The sequence below is a fragment of the Melopsittacus undulatus genome, chromosome 3 (genome assembly GCF_012275295.1).
Source record: "Melopsittacus undulatus isolate bMelUnd1 chromosome 3, bMelUnd1.mat.Z, whole genome shotgun sequence".
NCBI lineage: Eukaryota > Metazoa > Chordata > Aves > Psittaciformes > Psittaculidae > Melopsittacus > Melopsittacus undulatus.
In genome coordinates this window covers 92,822,261-92,848,738 of record NC_047529.1, presented here as the reverse complement: position 1 = coordinate 92,848,738, position 26,478 = coordinate 92,822,261, and the positions used below count along the sequence as shown (strand labels likewise).

Sequence of the window (26,478 nt, the reverse complement as noted above, 5' to 3'; positions counted from 1 at the left end):
GCTGGAAACTGCAAACCAGTCTGTCTGACCTCTGTGCCTGGAAAGCATCTATGTTTTATATGGAAGAACAGCTTTTTTAAAGTACATACAGATGAACTAATGTAATCAGAAAGCAATGTACCATGTCATTTTATAGTAGACACTCATGATCAAAAAATCGAATACTACTGCTTTAATGGAGACAACAATGGAACAGGTAAGAGTGATCAGAGTGATAGTGGATTGCAAAAGACTCCTCACAATCCTTACCTAAGGCTTCAGAAGAAAATCATGCTGTCACAGGATAAGAGGAAAGGTCTATTCTGAGTGAAAACAAAAACTGTTCAACCCCTCCCAAAAAAACCAACAACAACAACAAAACAAACAAACATACACATACTAAAGGTTCTCTTAGATATTGTCAATACATGCATGCAAAGTAGATGGAGGGGAGGAGGGAAAGGGGGTGTGGGGTTTGGGGGGGGGGGGGGGGGGGGGAGTGGTAAAGGAACAAAACTGTAAAAACACTTCGACAGATACAAAATTAGCAACTGCTGCTCCAAAACAGACAGTAGATTTTTTTTCATAGTTCTGTGAAAACATAAGCTCAATAATTAGCAACAGTTAAAGGCAAAAAGAATGGTAGTAACAGAAAATGGTAGTACAGAAAAAAATTGAGCCTAAAACAGATGATGATGCGATACCATGGCGCAGGCATATGGTGCATATAAATCTTGAAAACAGCGTACTAACAAAGAGGAGAAAGAGAACTAACTACGGATCATAGGTGGTATCAAGGAAAACAAAAACAACAACAAAAATAAGAAATAAAAAGAAATCAAAAGAACAGACTTGAATGAATGTCATTCCAAGCTTTTCCATTTGGAGAAAGACGACTACTGCAAAAGATGAAATGAAATAGAAACCTATAAAAACTATACAATCGTCAGTCAGTGCAGCTCTTTTTGTTTATTATTATTATGTTTTCTTTTTCCTCAGGTTATCCACACAGGAGATTGGATACTAAGCTAGATAGATCTCCATTTGATCAAACACAGCATGTAATTTTAATTGTTTCCTTAAAAGAGGGATGTTAAGAAAAACTCAGTAAAAATAGACTGAATGTGTAAGGGAAAAAAAAAAGAGAGGAAAAAAGGAATATACTGTGCAAGTTTGTACTAAATACTGATTTTAACTACCGTGCATTTAAATTAGATTTTAACAGCTATAGACGTGTAAGTGATGTTAACTAATTTTTTTTTGTGCATAAAATTTATTCAAATAAAACAAATATGAACAAATCACAGATTGTTATGGCAAATATCCTTTTCTTCTAAACCTTTTAACTTAAGGAAAACTGTGTGACTGTGTTATTGGAAGGCCTTAGTCAACTAACAAGCTTTTCTTCATTTTCATATGCTAAAATCTCTTTGTAGTTCAGCAATGTATAAAACTATGACCACTGGAAACTATTTCTGCTGTGGAAAGGAGACGAAGTGCTCTTTTTCCCCTCTTCCTTCCTCCCCCCAATTTTTGCATGGTACTACTGCTAATGCCTTATTTTGCTGCTTTTATACTTAGGATTTTTTGATCATCCCTCTTAGGAGTGACTATGCAGAACATAAGTGAGAAATAACAGTTCTTTTGGGAGAACGAACTTTCCTGAAACTTCTCTCTCAACGTTTTGAAGTTTTGAAGTTCATCTTCCAAGAAAAACAAAAAAAAAAACCCCACCAAAATAAATTAAAAAAAAAACCAACAACAAACAGTTTCAACTGAAACTACAAACAATGCATTAGTTTCTTACAAACTTTTCAATAAAATTACATTCATATGTCCTTAAGAACAAAAATCTTTAATTATCTAAGCTATCCAATGTGGCAGTAATTAGTCTCTGCTGATTCAAATATTGTGGAAAAAAACAAACAAAACAAAACACACCCCTCAATTTGATTTTCCTCATTAAAAAAAAAACCCAACAAGAATTCTTTAAAATGTTTTTTACATTATAAAAAAATTGTTTTAATTCTATAAATTTATTTTTCATTCTAAATTCTAAAAGCATGTATCACATAAAGCATCCAGTTCCTTTCTAGAAGATATGTTGCTGTCCCTCACTATCTTTATGTGTTGCATGCACAGTTAAAGAAAATGATAACCAAGGTTGTATTTTTTCCTTAATGACTGCTACTGTTGCTTGATTGGCCTCTGGTCACTGAACTGAGCTTGAGAAAAATCTCAGAGGCTAGAAAGAGGACTCAATGCATGCTTTCAGTATTCCAGACTGGCTTTCAGGGCCTTCACCAAGAGTTTTGGGGTTTATGCCACATCCATTAGAAACCCCAGCTGTCTCCAAAAACCTTCAACGTCCTTCCTCACTAGCTGTCTCTGGCAGGACTGAGGGCTCCTCATCTGGCCGGATGAAGGCTTCAGTTTTGCTTTGGGCTGCTCAGCACAGAATAATGTAGGCATACTAATAGCATCAAAGCAATAGAAACATTTGCAGCAAGACATATGTGTTGCACTCTAATTTAACTCTAGTCTGTCTTTTATAAAAGCCATTTTGTGTATTCCATTGTTTTCCTTACCAATAATTTCACAATAGGAGCTTGTGAAATAATTATAAACAAATAAACCGTGTGAGCTTGAAGACTAACAGCAGGCATAATGTAATGAATATGGTAGCATAAAGCTAAGAAGAAATAAAGAAATAAGACTGAGGATTATGGTGTGAAGTTTTGAGGAAGTGATAGTTCACAGGACAGGAAAATGCTGAACAAAGTAATCCTTCCTTGGTGGTGTTTTAGAACAATAGAAACACTGAAACACATTTGGAAAGGCTGTAAGAGAGCAAGAGTAAGTGATAATCTTCAATTTTTAGGTGTCAGAATGTACAATATTTGATCAAAGGAAAACAAAAAAGTTTAAAAATTTTCAGTTCTCAATTAATAAGCCAGAACTAAGAGGAAAAGTTTCAGACTTTGTAATTAACCTACACTGACTACAGTCGCTTTAGGGATCATGCCTTTAACAAAGAAATAAAGGCTTGCCACCTGACAGAAAAACTGTTCTGTATCTTTGTGCATTCAAAACAAACAGAAATAATAATTTTGGGCAGCTGGTTTACCTTCCAGTATAAAAATGTCCAAAGAACTCGAACATATCGTGTATTGATTTGTCCTCATGACTCGTTTAAAGAGCAAAATGTCTTTTGAGAAGAAAAGCTGTTCTTGAAAAATATTTCAGTATTGTATGTTTCAAACAATTACGCTTATATACATATATTGTTATTAGGATAAATAATCTTCAGATCACCTCTGGACCTCCCATAACATAAACTAATCACAAGTCTTATTTTCCAGATGTTGAGTCATTCTTTCCTGATTGCTTTCCATTTAGAGTATCTCTTGGACCTATGAGCACTAAAGCTACGTGATACTTCAATGCGTCAAGAATTCCTGTACAGAACATTTAAATAATGCAGTGTAAGAGAAATTTTATGCTCTAGTGAAATAATTCAGTTAAACCTCTGAGAGTTTCTCTAGCTCATCATTTCTATGTGTCAGTGTGCGCAGTCAAGAAACCAAAGATTTTCTCATGTTCCTTTGTCACCAATAGCCAAACATTAAAGAATAAACATTTATTTTGCCCACTGACATTTAGAGTGCATTCACTTCCTGAACATCTGTCTTGAATTCAGGGCAGTGATGTGTCTGTTGTTCGAAGTTATGCTTCTGTGAGCAGAGCAAGCTCTGCTGCAAATACAACTTTCAGTAAAATAATCTCAACTCCAGATTAAAAGGTTGGGCTTTACCAGCTGTCAGTTAAATTTGCTTGCCCTTTCCGTAGCTATTTTTCTTATTGCATTCTTTTATACAGCCTCCTTTCCCAATATTACTGGCCAACAACAAATTGAGCGCTGTAATAAAAAGAGCCCTGATATTATTTGCAGATTTTCAGTGTGCTGGGGGGGGGGGGGGGGGTGAGGGGGGTGGGGGGGGTGGGAGGGGTGGTGATGTAAAGTGATATGAGAAAGGTGGCCCAAAATTCTGAGGCAGAAATCTCCCAGCTACTTCTGATGGAGCCAGAGCAACCACGAGAGGCTATACAAAACCTCACAGAAATATATCCAGAGTATTGCAGCCACACTAGGGGTAAAACAGTGCCTGAAATGATAAACCACATTAAGATAAAGTTACTGAATAGGAAAAGATTAGTCAACTTCAAAAGACAGAGAACTGCATATGCTGTTTTTGCTAGACTTCCACTTTCAACATTCAAAAGGCACACTCAGACTAAGAAGATTTTGGTGAAAAAAAAAAACAGAACAAAACAAAAAAAATATTCATTTCAATTTTGGAAATAAATACTAGCTATAAATCTGATGACTTTGTATTAAATGTAATATTTATCTGCATGAAATTAAAATTTGTTTTTCTTCCAAATGTCATCTTCAGTTAATTTTTTTCCTTCTGTTTTTAAACACAAGAATTTTTTGCTATTCTTGCTGCACCTGTCAACAGCCATAAAAGCTTAAGCACAGAAAAGGATACACTGTATCTTTATAAGCAAGAGATTAGGGAAGGCACTGACAACCATGTTCTCCGCAACAGTTACGATTTCAAACAGTTGTTACATTTCACGTGATGACAGACAACTTTATTAAAGAGAGATATCTTATTTAACAGACATAGCCCCTGAGCGTACACACAGGCTTAACATGCAATTTATATATTAATGTGTAGGGTGTTCATAATAGATTATTGTATGCAGTTAATCCTGTTGGATCTCTAATTTAAGAACACAGTGCATCTCTGAATCATTAAGGAAAAAAAAACCCCAGAACTCTAATGTTAAAGCTAAAGTCTTGTGTTTTGGAAGAAAATTTGAGCTATAAAGACAAAAATATGTAAGAAGTACTTGTTAGGCATTTCTAAAGCCTTGATTCTATCATGCAGCCAAATACAGCTGTATTTCTGGTGGGAACATTATACTGGATAAAGGATATTTGTGGTATATAGCAAAAATAAAAAAAGCAAGCTAAACGCCTGGATAAAGTGCTTTGCATAGTTGATAGATGATTGTAAAAAAATAGGCGTCAGTAAAATCTTGTGTGAAACCAGAGAAACCATGAGAAAAGAACTCATTTTTGTACTAGTAATGTAGAGAAATGGCACTGCAACTAAAGAGATCAACATTCCTTACAGTTCTATCCTAGACTGCATAAAATAGCTGAGAGTTCTGTTAGCAGTTAGAATCTACTAAAAGCACTCAAACATAACAGCAAAAATCAACCTACCCTACTTTAAAGCACTACTAGAAGGACATCCTAGAGTTCAGTACACATGTGCTCTGATCATTACAACTGCTCCTTCCACACTGTAAAAATATATTAAAAGTAGACAGGTTTGGGAAGTTTGTCTTACTAAATCTATTTCAAAGTTGGGAGCAAACAAATGCAATTCTACAAACACGCACTTAAGAAGGAAAACATCTATCAAATAAAGCTATTTAGTGTATATTACAATATTCTGAGATCTCCCACTAAATGCCATATGATCATACATGCATGAAAAAGTAGCCAAGTGTTCAAGATTAGTCAAAAAAAAAAATCATTAATGACTCAAATTTAAGAGTTTCCAAAACAAACTTTCATCAAGGATTGCTTTTTACAGACAGTATTTCACCACTGGCTTATAGCTTAAAAGGCAAACAAAAATATACCCCACAAAAAACCCAGAGAAGCCTCTCCCTTTCCCCACCCCCCCCAAAAAAGGTTAGAGACATTAAATACATTTGCCCATGTTTCAAGTTATTTTAAGCTCTTAGTTAAACACCATATGAATTAAAACTTGAAATCCCAAATTCACTAGGTGAATTAATACCCAGCATATTTGTTTTCTCTTCTGTTCCTGTAGCACTTTGAAATTTGTCTAAACCATTAGAAAAATGAACCACAAGAGCATGTAAGCCAATAAATTAACCAAATACCACACTACACTGAAAGTTCCTCTCTTCCTGGGTGCTTTGCTATGCCCAATACAAAAAAGACATAAGAAAAAAAAATAATTACAATTCTTTTGCACGCATCAACATGCATGCAATTGCATGAACACTGCATCCCACAGATATGCTTTATATACAATATAGGGAATATTTACAAGGAAGTCTATAAAGTTGCTGAGTACCACAAATTGTCAGTGGAGGGCAAAAAAGCTGCTTTTTGAATTTATAAAGGAGCATTGCTTGTATTGTACTGAATGAGATACAGGTAAACGTACACATCACTGTACTTTAAACATGGTAAAAATTCAAGATCCTAAACCCTGGGCAATAAAACAAACAACATTGATGACTTTTTCTGTAGTTACTCTTATATGTCTCAAATCTTAATGTATAGAGATGCAAGTATAAAGATGCAAATATATCAACTACCTACTTTGTTAATACAGGCATTCTTTAACGTTATTTTAATTTTTGTAGTATCTTCTCATTAGTATGTTCAAATTGCATCAGATAAATCAGCTGTAAAACCCAGAAATATGTAAAACCCTTCCTTTCTACAGCGAAGCAAACGTAGTGCATACATAAAGGTGAAGCTATTACTTGGGGCTTGTGGTTTTGTATTTTCTCCACAGTCTCTATGGTTAGATCAAAGAATTTTGCATGGAATTACTGATGCCATAAACACTCCTTGGTGAGATCTTTTATTTTTCTTGCTCCCACAATGCAAATTTATTTTCTGCTCCTCTCTATTTTTCCTCTGTGTTTATGTTCTTAAAATAAAAAACAACCCAAACCAAATTAAAAAAAAAAAACAAACAAAACAAAAAACCCAAAACATTTTTACACTAAGATCTTCCAGCCATTTTCACAAATTCTCCCATCACACAATAGCTCTCTCGTATTTGTTCAATCACTTCTGCACAGCAAGGTAATAAGAGCAGTACTAAATTCTCCTTTGCAAAGAATTTGGTTTTAGAAAACAGCTATTTCAATATACAGAAGGAAATCTGTACAAAATACAAGAGGAATATACAAAATCTGCACACAGCTTTTAGATGATCATGTGTGCTTAATAATGTAATAGGATAAAGGTTAAGCATAATATTGTTTGACCCCTTCAACTACTGACATTCATGCCATGTTATTGTTAGTGTTGCATGTTAAGCAAGCAAATTTTCAATGAACTTGTGTTGGCTTTACCACAGACACAGATGTTAGGCGGACTCCTTTGTTCATAAGGTTCTCATTATTAACTGAAACCAAGCTGAATATTTGACTGAAGGAAAGGACCATATCATTGTTTTCAGATTTTGCTCTATGACTTAACTGAACTACATCTGCCAGCTTTGGAAATACCAAGTACTTCTTGGCGCCAGTACTGGCGCCTTGCTCTATGACTACCATCTTCAGTGCTTCAGATTGAGGAAGTTTATTAACCATCAAAACAGTTCAAAAAAACCTTAAAACTGTGATTAAGAGTCACTCACTAGTTGACAGAGTGCTCTGAAATTTGTTCTATTTATGAATAATTTCACAAAATAAGTAAATCATAGTAAACTGAATGCATGGTTGTAAATACGTAACCTAGAAAGTTCACAAGATGTTTTCGTGATTTATGAAGTCTGTGTTATACTTGAAACCACAGTTATTCAATAGATAGGCTGGCACTTCACAGGATAATTCAATCTGCTTCAAATCTATCCAAAGCCTTTGGGAAACATAAAGGATGCTCTGAACATAAATGCAATTCCACTTTTCACCTTTTTGCACTACTGTCTCTCAGCATAAATGTGAAAAGAATTACACACCCCCCAAAAATTTGTCTTTATAAAAATTACTGTTTATGATGAAAGAAGTGCACAGTTTGTGCTAACCGAAATGTATGTGCCATTTTATATAACAAATCAATTAAATGTTATAATTACTTTTTTTCTGGATATTTTCTGAGGTTATCTAAATTAAAATAAATATCATATCACGCTTCCTCAGAAACACCACAATCAAAGTGTGTATAATTCATATCACCTAGGTAATTGATGCCGAAGACTGTAAATGGCAATTCTGCAAATAGTTTTATTTTCTATATAGTACAAGGCAGGTATGTTACTAGGATAGGGAAAAAGTTGCCATAACAAGCTATTTTCAGAAAAAGTAAGAGTGTAAAAGAACTGTCTTTTTGATTTTACATATCAAAAGATAGAAATAACTAGCATTTCCAGGTTATTAATATTGTGATCTGAGCTAGAATCAACAATACTTATTTGACTTACCATGCTGAATGTCCTTCATGTCTAAATGAAGGCTAGACATTAATATTCCAACAGCTTGAGATCTTTTGTTACTTAACAACTTGACAACCTGCCAAAAGAAACCCAACTATTAGTATTAATCTGCAGGAAAACACAGAAGATATTTCACATTACTAATGACAAATTCAAGAAATAGTATTTTGTAGTTTATATACACATCTAAAAATTAGTATTTTTGTTATTTTTAAGTGTGCTTCCACTTCATAAATTCATTGCAAGTGTAACTATGTCACCTAGTTGAATCTTAATCCTAAAAAGAGTCACTGTAGAAGTTCTTGTGGACTTCCTCTTCATTAGGATGCACAGTTTCAACTTCACACTGATGTTACTAAGTGTATGAAACAGGCTGTCACATAAAAAAAATTCCAACTGTGTCTATCTTGGAATTGCTTTGGTTTCCAAAACCACACAATGATTTCCATCTCAATGTAAGCTAAAACTGTGAGAATTTGTATTTTATTTGAATGTTTGACGTGGTAGGCGCCAAGATGATTTTTCTTTAAAAAGCAAAATAACCATGTACATATTGGGGTGTTCTTTGATCATTTTTTAAGGAATATGAAAGGTCTCAAAGCTTTTTTGCTTTTAAAATAAAAAAAAAAAAAAATTAAGCCATGAAAACGTTTTGCTGTAGGGGGGTAAAATTAGCCACTGAAATGTACTTTTGTACATATTTGTTTTGCAGCCATAAAAGCAACAAGCAGTTCAGACTGTCTTCCACAAGGCTGTAAGCTGTTTGAATTCAACTTGTAAACTTTGTATCATTAGTATGAGAAGCAAGTAATGCCAGGCAAAGACCCTATCTGCAAAACATGATTCAACATAAAGTACTTTTCAATGCCGGGCTACAACAATTATGTAGATGGAAGAAGTTAATGTTTAGTCTACTCAGATTGCTGAATTTTACATAGTACAATACACACTGAATAAAACCTTTGTGGGTTGTTTAGAGGAAAGAAGAAAATCCAGATAATTAGAACTAATTTCAGGCTTTTTTCACATTGGAGTTAGGAAGTTACACAGCTCATAACTTAGCACCAATGCACAGTATCATCTACAGCCCCCCTAGCAAAATGATTTAGAAATTAATTAGTAGAAATGAGGCTAGAAAAAGCAGAATTAATTTAGCCAGAGTAAAGAATATGACAATACAAGTCACATCTTAAAAACACCCATAAAAAGTACCCACAAGATGTTTGCCCTGGAGCCAACTTTGATTCATTTCAAGTTTTGGACACAGGTTTGGCACACTGATGTTTGAGCAATAGCTGAAGAGAAATAGTGAAAGTCTGACACAGAACTCCATCACTGGGACTGTGATTGGCTGGTCAATTTTTTTATTGATGTTCTTCTCCCCCCATTAAACCTTTATCACCATTGATTATGAAGGTATTTCATCCTTCTTTCCTTGTAAATGCCTAACCAGTTACAGCAAGATGAAAACACAGCATTCTGCTAATGAATTGAAAATTTTAACATTAAAAACCAAATACGTCATAACTATTGTTCACGAGTTAAAGACCTACATTCAGGGAATAGCCATTGACATTATCTGTCAAAAATTAGCAAAAAAAAACCCATGCAATTGTCTAATCCATGTAATACATTACAAAAAATTTCGAATTGAACTCAAATAGACTGAAATAGCATTTGATAGTCATATTTTCTGAATTCAATGGAAAAACTAACCTAATTCAGAAAATGTAATTAGGGTATCCCACACTATCTTTCTAGCTATCATAACTCTAAATGTTTTTTAAATAGAACATTAAGTTCACGAAAGCCTGGAACTGATATAAATCTGAGGCAGATTTTTGTGTTGTGAAAAGAAGCTATTTACTTCTTTGCAGCTACAAAGGGTTTACAAAATAGATCTCGGGTAGCAACACATGGAACAGGTCTTTCTAACAATTATGTTGCAATGTACATTTCTAGTAACTACCAAACAAATATCTTGCATTCTATGAAAAACATTCCTAAAAAAAAAAAATAAAGTGGGTAGAAAATTTAAAAAAGAATGTAAACTGTTAAAAAAAAACTCTTCAGAGTTCAAAAACTTCTCCTTAAAAGCTGTTTGCTTCAACACTGACGAGACTGAATTCAGTATGGAAAACGTTGGGGAAACTGTCAATTCCAGTCCCAGCCATTAATGCTTTTGTTCCAAGTCTGAAACATTTCACAATAACAGAATAACTTAAGCTTGCTGCTGTCATCAACATATAGAGGGAGTCTTTTGTGGCCTTTTTTTTTCTTTTTTTGAACAAGAAAACTATCCCAATATCCCAATGTTGGCCAAAAAAAAAAAAAAAAACAACCCAAAAAAACCCCCACCCATTCAAAAGTCCTACAAGAAAAAAACAATAGTTGCACAAAGCGGCAAGAGCTCATCTGGAGTAAGCTTGCATATTTATTGTCACTTATTACTCTGCAAATATGAAGAAGTGGAACTGATGCAGGCTACTAACTGATGCTGGCTACTATAGTGGCCCTAACAAAAGAAGAAATTAGAGAATAAGATAGCTTTGTTAAGTGGTCTTCCCCACAACAGTGCTACAACTACATTCAGATGTGAATGTATCTAGGAACAAAGAAGTCCACAACTTAACCTTTCCAAAAGAACTAAACTGTTCCCCCTTAAGGGCCTAAATAGCAAGAATGAGCTGGAGTCTTTTCTAGGTTCTCTGCCCATTTCTAATTGTGTCAGTACCCATATACTTCCATATTCTCTTCAAATTGTGAAATTGTTATTTCTACTGCTCATCAGCAATAAAGCTCAGAGAGCTACCAATATCAGGTTTATAATCTATAAACCAGATTTAGTGGCCTAATAAATCCCTGTCTGGTGCTCTAAAAGGAATGTGGCCTAAAAGTTAGCAAGAAAAAGAAGCTGCTTTTTCTGAAAGTGAGTTGATGAACAGGAGAATAATCATTTAGTCATGGCCACATTTTGGAAGGGATCAGAGGGGAGGAGGAAAAACAAACACACAAACAAACAAACAAACCCATAAAAAAATGCATTGTCCCTGTGAAAAATAACACCTCTTTGCTGTTAAAATTTCAAACCACACCATCAAAAGTGTGTGGAAGAACATGGCTGTTAGGTGAATGGGTGCAGAACAGCAACAGACTCTTTTTATGTAGCAGCTACCGATTTTGTCTGGCTTTACTTAAATCTAGGTTTTATGTCAAGTTTTATACTAATCTCTATTATGCATTTCATTCCCATTTCAGTCAACTGCATGAACACTATAGTTTCCTCCAATAGAATGGCTGTAACAATGCAATCCTAATTCAGAAAATATGATTATTAACATAAATGCCTAAAGTAATTCCTACATTTCAAAATAAACCAGTAAATCAGCTGCATAGCCTGAGCCTACAGGCTACAGACGAGTGACGCCATTTAAAAGCGGAAAAACAAAAGTTTGATAAATCCAATCTCTACAAGATCTAAAGCCCCAGACACAATAGACAGCTCTTTTTTAGTCTGGGTTCTGGAACTCTGCTTTAAACAAATTTTAAAAAAATAAATCAAAAGGAAACTAGAGATATTATCTGCAGCCTGAAGTCTAGGACAAACTTTCTAATTGTTTAGTGGTCCTCATTGTTAAGCAGTAAACAAACTACATGCCAAATTTGTTCTTGATTTTTTAACACAAGCAAAACAGTCAAAGAGATATTTAGTGAAAGGTAATGCAAAACACATGTCTGATGAGAACCCTGAATCAAAAATATGAAGATTCCCTTTCGTCAGAATAATATTTAGTTAATGCATGGAATTTTGCATTAACTATATGAGACAGGAGGCAGTTAAAGGTAAACTCAAAAATTACTTCTGGCTCATAGTGGCAATTGTGGGAGTGGAAACAGGGACTGCTTCAAGCAGTGAGGCCATTTCAGTACAACAGAAGATCAAACACTTCTACTTAATACGTAGAAAAGGAAAACCAAGCCCCCACAAACAACATCCAGTCCTGGCCATCAAGCAGCATATTTGTGTTGAAAGAACATTATGATTTAACCAAACTCAACTTTCATCACAGAACATCATTCATAAAGCACAACTTTGAGCACCTCCTCTCTTCTACCCTAATCAAACCTAGAACCCATTCTGCAAAGTAAGTGGTTACTTTCCCCACTGCAGATTCTCATGATCTTTATGGATATACACACAGTTTCAAAATTCTTTGTCACATGCTTCCAGAAGCAAGTTGTTGACATGTTACACAAATTAATGCAGTCAAGCAGCTGCATCTGCCAGTTTGTAGATGCTGTAACTTTATGCTTGAGTGTAAAGATTATACATAATATTTACTTTTCACTCATATTAAAAATTACTTTACTGTGCTTTTATAAATAAAACTTTTAATGGTACAGATGATAAACAGTTTGTGTTCTTTTATGCTGTTCTTATCACTAAAATAGTAGTGTTTGAAATTAATATCATAGAACTATTACTAAAGAACTAATCTTCTACTAAAAATTGCTACCCCAGTTAATATTCCTCAGTTATGACGTTACATTGAAAATATTCTTCAATTGCTTACATTCAGATATACAGTATTAAGTTAAATAAGTATTGTGGTCTTCAAGAAGAGGCAAAACAATGGTAAAAGGTCTCTTCATAAAAGAAAACATTATTCTAACTTTAAGGACAGGAGTAGGGGATGGAGATGAAAACCAAAATTTAAATTCTTCAGTTTAAAAATAGGTCACAAGGATTTTATTTTTCCATACCTAAAGCTCCTCTTGGGGAATTTAGCTCATTGTTATGTACTACAACTACAGTTACCCCAATCTTCCATCAGCTAAAGGACCAGGGTACCTAAAGTTCAGTTTCTATACTACTCTCAAAAAAGGAAACCCCAAAACCTAAAATTTCCTTAGAAATGCTGTATAAAAGCCAGAATTTTCATGCATGGTTTGCATTGCACTCAGCAGGCGGTTTTCACAGGTGATAAACCCAACTGCTATGAGCAGTCTTGCCGCTGTGAATCCAAATCAGGCATGTGATTAGACATATTTTTCCAAACTGTTCCGAAATGCATTTCACGCCCAAATACATTTGAAATTAAAAATTGTAGTTATTTATACAAAGTTAGCACATCAAATCAGGGAGACAGACATGGAAAAAGTTGGAAGGATATGAAAGGGTAAAGAAAGAAATCAAAACAAAACCAAAAAATCTCAAAGAAAGGTGCAATCCTACTACAGTATCTAGTAGGAGATATCAACAATAAAAACTCTATGTTGTAAAAGATTCAGTGTTCCTATTTTTAAAGGGGGACATAAGGTTAGAGTCAAAAGTATGACATTGCTTTGCATTAGAGAAGTACCTACTTCAAATGAATATAAGAATATTTTTTGGTTTTGCCATTTGTACTGAAGTCAGTACTACATAACAAAATCTAGCCCTAAGGAAAAATCTGCAAAATCAATACTTTTCCACAAATAAAGAAATAACTTAATCTAAAAACCTTGATTTTCATGCTGACAGTAAAAGTCTACTTAACTTGTAATTCAGGATCTGACAGTAATACAAATGTGTTCACACATAAGTCAGACTGATTTTTTACTAAATCAACATGACCACTGTACTAAACCCTAATTTCTAGGTGAAACAAATTCAATCCATATGCACATCTAATTCTGAAAGCACTGAGTTTTCCTGATCAGATTTAAAGACTCCTGTACTAAAAAGTAATGGCCTCAAGCTGTGCTAGGGAGGTTTAGATTGGATATTAGGAAAAATTTATTCACAGAGAGGGTAATCGGGTACTGGAACAGGCTTCCCAGTGAAGTGGTGGAAGCACCATCCCTGGAAGTGTTCAAAAACCACACAGGGGAGGCCCTCAGTGATATGGTATAGTTGTGGCCTTCACAGTCCTGGAGATGGTTGGACTTGATGATCTTAAAGGTCTTTTCCAACCTAGCTGATTCTATTATTCTTGTCTCTTTAGCAAAATCAATGTGGACAGAGAGATGGGAGAAAAAATGTGTTGCGATCTCCGTATTTTTTCCTTTCTTCTTCCCTTGATGTCATCCAGTGCTACAATATCCATTGCTCTGAGCCTTTACGCTCAGAGTGTCAGAAGCACCACAAAGAGATGGAGAAGAAAGTATATGCAAGGTGTAGACCTACTGGAAATGCGAGCTTGCAAACATCCCTGGAAAGACAGCTGTAACTGAGACGCATCTATTTGGTGCTGTCAAGTACAGAAAGAATTGCACATGGCCCAGAGTGGCAGCTATCTTTCTGCTGGGATTTAAGACCTGGGTTCTGCTCTTTAGATACCAGAGAATAATGGAACAGTTAGGGTTGGAAGGGACCTTAAAGATCATGTAGTTTCAACCCCCCTGCCAACCCCCCATGCAGGGACACCTTTCACTAGATCAGGTTGCCCCGTCCAGCATGGCCTTGAACATTGCCAGGGGTGGGGCAGCCACAACTTCTCTGGCCAACCTGTACCAGTGTCTCACAGAACAAACACAGTCCACCTCCAAAGGCTATTTTTCAATTTAATTGAACAAACTTTCAGTAGGACCTTCCCCTCCAGAGGTCTTTCAGAGAACATAGAAACAATAAGGCCATTGTCAGATGCTCCACATGGCTCCTCTGGTTAGGAAATAAATATAAGCTCTCTTGCCCATACAGAATCCGTAAGCAGCAGATGTACCATCTAAAATAAGCTGTTAGATCAGCAGAAACTTTCTGTGCTAACAAGGATACGTGAACAAAATAAGGAAACCCACAGAGCTCTTAGGTCACAAAATGAGTTTGCAAGATTGTTAGATGCCAAGCTCGTGTTTGTTTTTAAACTTGCAAATACGTGATCTGAAGAAAAGAAAGCAGGAAGGAAACAAGAAAAGAAATGCATGTGATTAGTAGAGGATATCAATGTGGGAAACTTAAAACAGGTAGAGATATTTGAGATATACATATATATGTGCAGTCAGTTAAAACTGTGCTTGCAACAGACTTCGTAGATACAATTACAAAACAAGAAATATAATAACAAAACATGCAATAGGCTACATAAAGAAGAAAATGAGAGGTAAAAAACAGAGATCACATTCACACAGCAGCTGATAAAAAAATTATTCTTACAAGCCGTTAGATATTATTTTCATTTCATAAATAGCTTCATGACATTATTAACAATTTGTTTGTATAAATAAAAGAAATGCATAAGTCCTCTAAAATCCCAAAGGGAAGGGGGGCAGCAGAACCCTAACTGTGTCTCTGTATAGTACATAAAATCACAGCAACTGATTGTTCCACTGACACAGGTAATAGATCAACAAAAGTGGGTAGAAAAACCTCCTTAAGACAGTGTCTCACTGTTCACAGGGGGAATAAACCCTTGCTTTCAGAATAATGGAATTCCTTGTTCATTCAAATAAACATGAATAAATTTTCATCTGTTAACTCAATATGGCTTTTACCTTATTTACCAATTTATACTTCTGTGGCATTCTATTTCTAGGGATACTCTATTGCCATATCTTCCTTGTGTTCAACTTAAAAATTCAAAATGCTGAAATCATTAACTAAAAAGTTTAGTGATACATCTTGTTTGCATCTAAGGCTTTTGAAATGAAATGAAACTTAAGTTACCTATTATTTATTTTCTGGGGTGGAAGAAGGAGATTAAAATCTTAATGTCGATAGATTAATAGGTGACTTTCCATACGAGGATATCTTTAACATTACTATTTCATTTACATGATAGATTATAAACACATGGTCTACTCTTGAAAAGTTCACTGTAGCTACATGTATATTATTTTCCAAAAATATAGTTGGAAGATTATCAGTGGGGCTTCTAAGATGACTGCTCAATAGTTAGGAAAAAAAATCTATGCAAGTCAACTCAGCTCTTTCTGTATACTTATTAGGCTGACAATGATATAAACATTTTCTGACTATGTACCATCTTTCCATTGAGCTCATTCAGCACACACTAGCCAATATTTGCTATGTAACATTTTTAATATTGCATTTACTGTCATTCTTGAGTATGTGGCCTTAATCTTGAGAGCAGCCTTTTGCTTCCTGCTTCAGAAATTATAGTTTTTAAGTGATGCAACAATTTTTTATTTTTTTTTTTTACTCAGTATTTTTTACTCAGGTAACAGCTTAATTTTATAAATAAACATTATCAACTATGCTCATTTTACACAGTCCATGCTAGTTACAGAAAGGGTCCTAAGAAAAATACTATCAGCCATATAACCAAAACGACACGGCATAGCTGAACAAGACACTCCACAAATGAGCTGGGGTCAAGCTCTGTAGGTTTTATGAGATCCACTATTTTTTAAAAGGTCCAGGTCAAGAATACCACAGGATCACAAGTTTGACAGAAATTACTTTAGACAGAATAATAGGTGACACAAAATCAGACCTATTTTGTTATGTATTTCCACCTGTCACATCTCCTCGGTTCTTCACTCCCTCCCCAGTTACTCATCTTGATCTTCCATTGCCTCTCTCCCCTTGGCCCCTGTTTTCCAACCTGCTAATACAAGGCTAGGAAAAAAATCTTCAGAATTAGAATTTAGTGTGAGGTGTCCCTGAGCATGGCAGGGGGGTTAGAACTAGATGATGTTAAGGTCCTTTCCAACCCTAACTATTCTATGATTCTAGAAATTATACAAGTCTCTCCTAAAGAACAGGAACTGAGATATCGCCTGTAGAGTGGCAAAATTTAAGAAACCCTTTATGCAACCAACAAGAGATGTATCTGAAAAAAAATCCCATAATTAAAATCTATGAAACTACAAGGACATGAGCAAAACCAGACTTTGTTTTCTTTATTAACATTGGCAAAATGAAGGAGACACCCAATGTTGGGAGGAGCGGAGGGAGGAAACCAACCCAACAAAACTTGCAGCCTAAAGAGCTAAATTTTGGCAAAGTTATAACAACAGCTAGTTATAATGAAAGCCAGAGCACTTTAATAGGTAGAAATGGCAGCCCCACCTATAATATAGCCCATAAAGGATTTTCTTTGAAGATTTAGTAGGCATTCTCATTGACTGAGCCTGCACACATTTAGAGCAGCTGAGAATTTGATATAGACATATTAACAGAGCAAAATAAATCACAGCTTTTGCTGTAGCACCAATGAGTGTAGGAATAAAATCAGCTGCATTCAGAAACAGATATTAACATTTAATTTTTTCTCTTTCTTTAAAGTTCTGAGATGGATTTTAATGTGGCCTTCATTCAGTGCTAGGTGCAATATAGATTATTTTTTTAACCATTATTGATTTATATTGTATTAAGTTATTTGCAAAGGGAAAAATAATTTGAACCAATACTTGGGTAGGGTGAAATTAACCCAGTTGTTAACTCAATACCTCCTACCCTCCAACCAACCCCAAATAATATAGGTAACTTTACCACTTAAAAATGTGTCATCATTTAGAAGGAATTACATCATGCATATCTATATATATACACCAGAAAACACATGCATATGTTCTGTGGCATAAACAGCTGTGTGCAGAACAGCATTGTATTCTAAAATAATTAATCTTTCACTCACTAAAACATCCCAAAACTATGAAATCTTTCTTCAGATTAGCTAGAATTTTCCTGCCATATGACCTCCTCTGTAAATACATTTTTATTTCAGGTTACAATAAAAACATTGTGTTATTGAAATCAGATGTTTATGTAGAGTACTAAATATTTTATGCATTTGAAAGATATCTGAGCATTTTTTCCTGACTACTATTTCCAGCGCAGCTAGTATTTTACATCCAATCCACCTAAACAATACATTCACTCAGAACATCCGCACATCAATGCAAGGAGGAAATCCAATTGCCAGACTAAAGCATTTCTGGAAAGCAGCAGAGTGAGCTTTGCAGGTCCTTGTTCTGCTCCATACAATGTTCTTCCTTAGCTCAACAGGTGACAGAGCACATCTGCTTTGCATAACAAATCCCTGTAAAAATCACTACAAAAACACCATTTGTAAGATCTTTACAACACCCCTTACTATCACTGAAGCCATATAAGTCAGTAACCACTTAAAGGGCACTTGGTGCTTTCTATAAAACCATACTTTTGGAATTACAGCCATGTTTTCCACAAGTAACTGTTCTTCTGCTAAACATAGATGGACTTTGTTATCCAAGTGTTTACTGTGGTATAAACAAGGAGAATTTAAAAAATGAAAGCCTGCATTCCAAACTGCTGAGAGAGCATACATAGAATATATTTGTGAAGCTGTTCTACTTCAGTTGTCTCACGTCAGTACCATGAAAAACCCAAACTAGATTTGCACACATGAGCATTTAACTTTTACGTCTGCAATATGTGATATATGTAATTGCAGTTCTAATGAAAGTTGGCAATTATCTGTTTTGTTGATTTATTCCCCCCAGATACTACAGTTCAACAAATCAGACTTCTCCACTAGGCAATTTCTCTTTTGGAGAGCAGTGCATTCCTTTGATCAGACAGAGGGAAAAACACAAGAGATTCTCTTCTGTCAATTTAGGTGGCCTAAATGAATGTTTGTTCTAGATGATGGCACCACTTAAATTCCTTTAAACTTCTGTATGAAAATTTTTATCATAAACAACTTGTTCTTTTCAAAGAAGTTAAAAACAATCAATCATTTTCATTTTGTTTTCTCTACATTTTATTTATTTATTGACAATGTATCTAAATTTTTGGCACTGCAAGAAAAATAAATACTCTTAGTATTAAAATCCATATCTAATATTTATTCATAATCACTGCCAGTCTTTAACCACTGTTTATATTACAAAATTAAACAGCTATCATTTCTATTCTGTTTAGACACTTGCATCACCAAACCTCATGAAATGCAAGGGGATCAACTGTTCACAGGCAAAGCATCAGCTATATGTTTGCACTTCTTTTTTTCCTTAAAGAACTATCACACTTATTTAGTTAAGAATAGCCATTAAAAGGGGCTTTTTCAAGAAGAGCAAAGGTCTTGCACTTTGGAGATTTATTACAGGACAGCAAGGTAGGAGCAGCACCGTTATCTTTTCTCCTATCCCAGTAAGTACAGCCTAGCACAGCACACATGTATGTGATGAACAGTCACCCAAGTGACTTGACTGTCCTTCCCATTCAGCCCAATAGCACCTTAGGATAATGATCCTAACTTTACTACCAGTGCTGTTGCATGCAACAAGTAGCCAGCACAATAGAGAGCACCTGCATGTTTATATTACTGATCAAATTGTGTCTGGGGAGGGCAAGATCTCCAGAACTACTAGATGGAGAGGTCATATTAAAACATAACATCTACTGCATGGAGGCTTGAAGAATCCCACTGTATATCCAATGTAGAAAATATACCCTGTATGGTAAAATATGATGCAAAGAACAACCTAGCTTTGAACTAAGTACAGGGATGTGAAGATGAGATGAAACAACAACTTTAACTGCTGTTTGGGATTCTACATAAGAATATTTTCTTCTATAGCCTGAAAGTTTAATTGCAAATTACTTATCACAACACCATAGTTCAGTTTTCACACAAAGAACATTACAGCTCTCTAGTCGTGCAAACATTCAGGTTCAAATTTCTTTCCCCAGGGTTTAAATTTCTACATTTAAAATATGCTTCCTATTTTTATTTTGTTGTATACCATTCAATGTCAAGAAAAACAAAGCAGTTTGGTTAATGTTGGATTTTCCAAAATGTGCTTCTCAGTTACTGTATGCATAAACTTCATATTAATTTATATATAAGCACAATACAAACTTAGAAGTGTTACAACCGGTATAACATTAGGACTTAGACTCTTAAGCATATTTTTTTTCTCTGAAGTCATGGTAATTCATACGCCACTCTATAAATTAATCAGAATAGTTTGCATACTACTCATCACACATGCACAGTCAATTTCAAAGTGTCATATACACCTATTTTAGTTTTATTTTTATTAATTTTAAAGTGGATAAAGCAAATATTTTCTTAAGGGAATCCATACTTACAAGTAATTTATAAGAGAAACTTCAGTCTTTAACAAATGTAGCTTTGAAACGCACACTACATTCTCTACTTTTCTTACATTTCTACGCAGTGTGCGTATATGTATACATTTAGAATTTCACACCAAGCAAAATTCATCTCAGCTGCATGCAAAAATCTGTCCTTATGAAAAAACTAGCCTAGAAAAGATCTGAAATTAAATGAGTACTCACTTGTTTAGTCTTCGTTTTTGTAATGGTGTCCGAAATGGGTTTCTTCCTCTCTTTAACAGCTGTTTTAGAAAACAGTTCTTCAAACTCATGATAATCTATGGAAGGTTCTTCAATTTTTTCCCACACAAGTGAAGCACTAGAATCTCTAAAGTTAAGCAAAAGACCTATGTAGGGCAATGTCAAACTAAATAAGATCATAAATGGAGGAATGAAGAAAATAAAATAGCAGCAATTTAAAAGCTGTTGCCTAATTTCTACTAGCAGCATTTTGAGAAGATATATTGTTGATTTTCCCCCGTACTTCTTTCATTGCTGCTTTATTCATAAATGACAGTGGTCAGGGTCATTGATATTCATCTACTTTACGTACACAGGAATATAAATAGGCTGCATACAGGCTATGAAACACAGACATGTACACAAAGAAGTAGAAATAGTTATCTGCAGGCCACTTGTGTGACAGTGGCAAGAACTTGAAAATAAAGAGAAATTCAACATTAGAGAACAGCAAAATGGTTTTACAATCAGCACTCAGAGACATAAAGAAAAGATTGAGAAGGAAACTTTTTTTTTTCATGATCAAGAGCAATATTTTACAAGCAAAAAGCATCAACCACCAAAATCAAGTATATCAAAGTAACAGTTATCAGAATAGCTTTATGGTGCCATGAAAATAAACTGCCATTTGAAGCTGTCTGATGAGTGTGCAAGATGAAGGGTAAAAAAAATAAAAATAAAGTATTTCTCGGTCACTGGAGAAAGGAGAGAGAAGGACAAACTGTATTCAGCATACATTCATCTAGAGGGAAGAGGCTACAAAACTTGCAAACTGCTCCAGAGAGACCGACAGCATCTTGAAATTTGCAGGGAAACACAAATATGGACTTTTTAAAAACCATCTCATGGAATGCTTAACGGTATACATTCACCCCTGGGTCTCCAATCAATGCATAGTATGTAACCCCAAAGGACAGCTGAGAACACTACCCTCAAAGAGCTTTCCTGTACAGATAATAGTACAGGTATCCCACTCACATATAGAACTACAGATAAAATCCTATTTGCACTGAGGTTCTCTTAAAAGACCTGCCTAACACTAAATAAAGAACTGCTTGTAACACACACCACCAGGACAGCCATAAATTAAAAACATCACTCCCTACACAACTCTGACTTACCTTTTACTGTGTAGCTGAATTCTTGTCCAATAAAGAGGCTTCATTGGCCGAGAAGGCTCTATCACATGTTTCCTGCTCCCTTTCTCCTGAGTCATCCCCATTGCAAATAAACCAGATGGTAACAGAGGAGGAAGAAAACCACAGCCTTGTGGGACTGCTGGGTAGGTGCTGCCCTGGGCTGGTGCTCCTCCAGGTAAAGGTGGTGGGGCTGGAGGTGGCATCCCCAACCCAGGCAAAAGAGGGGGTGGTGGAGGGACACCTGCACCAGGCAGAGGCGGTGGAGGAGGGACACCTGCACCAGGCAGAGGTGGTGGAGGAGGAACACCTGCACCAGGCAGAGGTGGTGGAGGAGGGACACCTGCACCAGGCAGAGGTGGTGGAGGAGGGACACCTGCACCAGGCAGAGGTGGTGGAGGAGGGACACCAGCACCAGGCAGAGGTGGTGGAGGAGGAACACCAGCACCAGGCAGAGGTGGTGGAGGAGGGACACCAGCACCAGGCAGAGGTGGTGGAGGGGGTGGAGGAGGGACACCAGCACCAGGCAGAGGTGGTGGAGGAGGAGGGGCTGGGATGCCCCCACCAGGCAGAGGTGGGGGAGGTGGTGGCAGTCCTACTCCAGGCAGAGGTGGTGCTGGGGGTGGGAATGTCATTCCCAGGCCAGGCAGAGGAGGAGGTGGTGGAGGGACACCAGCCCCAGGCAGAGGTGGTGCTGGGGGTGGGAATGTCATTCCCAGGCCAGGCAGAGGAGGGGGTGGTGGAGGGACACCAGCCCCAGGCAGAGGTGGTGCTGGGGGTGGGAATGTCATTCCCAGGCCAGGCAGAGGAGGAGGTGGTGGAGGGACACCAGCCCCAGGTAGAGGTGGTGGAGGGGGAGGGGCGATGCCGGAACCAGGCAGAGGGGATGAGACTCTGGGCAAAGGTGGTGGTGGAGGTGGTGGTGGGACTGCAGCACATGGGAGAGGAGGGGCTGGAGGCAGCATCGGTATTTCCCCGCTTGGCAAAGGTGGAGGAGGAGGCGGGGGTGGTGGGATCATCACCCCTGGCAGAGAGTGGTCCAGGTGTGGCACTTCTGAGACAGCAGGAAGGAGTCCTGAGCCGGGCAGGGGTGGTGGGGGTGGTACTCCTGCCATGGACATGGAAGTGACAAGGGAAGGGCCATGTGCTCCAGGCAGGGTTACAGCTGGTTCAGGTGCTTGCAGCGATGGGGGAATGCTACATGTGGACTCCAGGGGCAAAGGACAGGGATGTTCACTGTAAGTCACATCTACAGTACTTAGAGGTTGATGGGAAGCTGGCATTTCAGCCTCTCCTTTAAATGCAAGAGACAAATTAACTTTGGGTCCTGGAAGAGGTGACTGTGGCATACTCTGTACTGATTGGCTTGCATCCAGTGGCATCAAGATTAGCTTCGGTGACAGAATTGAGATTTCAGAACAAAATGTGGGCTGTAGTTCTAGAGCTGTTGGTTTCTGAGTTGGCCCTTCACTTTTGCCCCCTTCTAAGTGTGGTGGTGGGGGTGGCTGTGGCAGTGCATTGGCTGAAGGCATTGTGTGCGTTAAATAACCCTCCGTTGGTGACGTCTGTACAGATCTTGCTTGTGACACAGTCCTGGGTAAAACCTCCTCTTCATTTGTTTGAAGAGTCACACTGCTGAGGTCCCTGCAGACTGCATGTGTGTACTCCTTTTCGTGCTCCCTCCCAGCAACCTGTAACTCTGCAGCAGGGAACTGTTTCTCTAGTTCTGCAATTTTGGTCCTCAGATCCTCAATAGTTTGCTCAAGTTGCTGGATAACACTGGCACGCTCCTCAGATTTCACATCAAAATCATCCTTTGAAAGAAAATAAGTAAGAAGCATAAACCAGGTAACAGTCATCACTATATAAAAATTTTAAATTTAGATCCAGAATACTGATATTCCAGAGGTTCAAAAATAACCCAGTTATGACAAGACAGAGGTATCGTTTCGGCTAGCTGCATCTTACAGAGGAAGAAGATAGCCTAGAAAAATGATGAGCTTCAATATGAAGCTACCTTAGTCACTATGAGCATGATTTAGGCTGTAATTATATTTGGCAAAACAAAAAAATCAGCAGCGACCCATCCTCTACATACTCTGGCCAAGAAAACCAACCACTGAGCACAAGTATTGCAAGTGTTTCTGTACACATGGATATGCATGCAGACACGGCAGAGGGAGAGGCACTGCATTGCTTTAATTCTCTTAACTGAAAATATGTTAAGTGTTTCTTCAAAAGGATGAACTGTGCAGTAAGAGACTCAACTACTTCTAACTGCTGGGTTTCAACATACACCTTAATGATACAGTTCAGATTAGGAATGCAGAATGTAACAAATGTTCACTTCTCAAAAAACCAGCTAATCTCAGAACAAAGTAATGCTTTCCACCAGTCACCATACTTGAAAAGGAAAATCAAGACAAAACTGAGGGAGAACTTTCCTCCCACCCAAGATTTGAAACTCCTCTGCCAAGTTGACAGACTGTGAGTAATGTTAGAAAAGCTTCCTGTCTGGAATGGTTATTCAGTATTTGACAGTTTCCACAATTTTATATCTTTCTCTGAAGCATCTGATCCTGCCTGCTGTAGACTGAGTAGAGGAGCCATTAAGCTTAAATGGTACAGTAATCTCCACGTTTTTAAAGAAATATCAGTTGCAAGCTATACTAAATTTAATGGCCTTGTACTTTTATCAAAAGATACCCAAAAAACCCAACCTGGTCCAAAAGAACAGCAGGTAAGACCAGGTGTGATTTTACAATACAAAAATCTTGTCATAAAGAAATTATTTTCTAGCTTCATGCATTTACTTTTTAGAATTTTTTTCTTTCTTTAAATTTGAAATATTGGTCAGCACTTCAAGAATTTAGATTAATTTTGTTATACAATGTTTCCCAAGTTACAGCAAAACAATTCAATGCCTTTTTGTTCTCTTTCATAAATTCATAAGCTTCATGGATGAGACTGTAGGCTTACTTCAATGAAAATCTTTCAAATATTCAGATTTTACAGGTCCTCTAAAGAAGCCTACAAATAAACATAAAATATCTGATACACTAATTGCCTTGTTTTGTTTCTGGAAAATGATGTTTTTCATCTCATCCTTTGACATATGAAACATTTAAAAGTAATTTTTCTTTCTGGAAAATGAAGTTGTAACTTCTAGCTGGGGACTATTAGTGAAATATATGTACATTAATACTTTAAAAATTGTTTCTGCATAGAATTGATTTTCAAACACAGAATTTCAGCTTTGTCTTTACCTTAGAGTTTCCCAGCTGTACTAAAGCAATCCCAGAAGTAAACCAGCAACTACTACATTTAAACCAAATATTGTTAACTTTCACACCTTTATAAAAACTTACAAACCCCTACATTGTTGAACAGCACTTTGAACCAAAAGTTACGCAATACAACTAGGTCTCCCTACCAAACTTTGACGAAAAAATGTTTTTCAAATAACAGTGAAGGAATTAACACAGCAGACATATTTTAACAAACAGCATTATAACAAAGAAAAAGGGCTGTAAAAGACATGCATTACAGGCTACTCATGCTTCAGTCCACTCATTTTCCTTTAATACCTCAATACTTTCTAGCAGCAACAGTTTTGTTGAAGAACTTAATTATAAAGAAGAAAGCATATTCTATTGTCCATTATCCCTGTTTCATCTGCTCTTATCCCCCTTACCAGTCACCTGCAAATACAGTAAGGCCTATCAGTTTTTCAAAAGGCGACATTATCAAAGGAAAAGTGTTCAGAGGGTTATTAAGGTCACACACCAGTCTTCAGTTATTTGAGAGCAAATCCGGCTTCTCCAGACTGTAACTTTCCTAAGCTCCCACTGTAAGAACACTGCCAAGGGTTTAATGTCAGATACAGGTTACCAGTTGTATCTGAATGGAAAAATTAATTCCTGTCACAAACAAACTGAATCCAACAGGATTAGACACAATATTAAATGGTACTGAAGAGATTTGTTTTAATTTGTTTTACTGTTCAAAAATTCATCTACTTAGGTGACTGGATTCAACTGTTCACAAGAAAAAGTTAAATCCTGAGCCCTGAATTTCTACCTGAACTACAGGAAAATCCCAGTATTTACTATTTAACAAAACAAATACCCTGAAGATCATAAAATCTATTTCAAAAGAAGTTGCAATTTTTAAAGTTTAGAAGAATAGGTGATCAGGACAAAAGATGTCTTGATTGAATTAAAAGAGTCTTTTTACCCCATGCTCTAAGAAACAATTTTTCTGCTGCCCTTGAGACATGGCTTTCAAACAACCTGATGACTTGCTATTGTTACCTACATATATTTATATATGTATATATATATACATATATGTATCTCACAAATATATCCAGGATTTTACAGAAACAGCATATTAAGAACAAATAAGACTTGCTGTGAATACAGGCATATTTATCCAGAGGAAATTACATACTTAAAATTAATTTTCAAAATAAACCAAAATCAAGCCAAAGCCCCTCTGTACCTTTGTGCTTCAGTAATTATTTTAGATACTTTTTATTCTGAGTTCCAGGATGTCCTCAGACTAGTTTAATTAGATTTCTGCCTTTACCCTAGCAAGAAATTTAAAGTCTTCCTCTAGATCAGAAAGGGCTGTATCAAGCAAACATAAGACACAGCACATTTCCACTCTCCTCAACAAGGAAGCAAATCTAAAATATGTAAGTCCAATCCAAAATGAAAATTGCAGTTTTCTTAGAAGAATAAGCAGGGAAGACTTAGTTTTTCATACATGTAAAAGACAGTCA

At 36.4% G+C, this 26,478-nt stretch overlaps 1 protein-coding gene across 2 annotated transcripts in view; it reads right to left on the bottom strand.

Annotated features, from left to right (window-relative positions):
* FMN2 (formin 2) overlaps positions 1 to 26,478 on the bottom strand; it is a 176,983-nt gene that overhangs the window by 81,781 nt on the left and 68,724 nt on the right. For both annotated transcript variants that reach the window (XM_031046248.2, XM_034060972.1), the window contains 3 exons: positions 21,678 to 23,506; positions 20,500 to 20,644; positions 8,256 to 8,343 (listed from right to left, as the gene is read on the bottom strand). In XM_031046248.2, the coding sequence (XP_030902108.2) occupies positions 8,256 to 8,343; positions 20,500 to 20,644; positions 21,678 to 23,506 (2,062 nt within the window). The remainder of the gene's footprint in view (positions 1 to 8,255; positions 8,344 to 20,499; positions 20,645 to 21,677; positions 23,507 to 26,478) is intronic.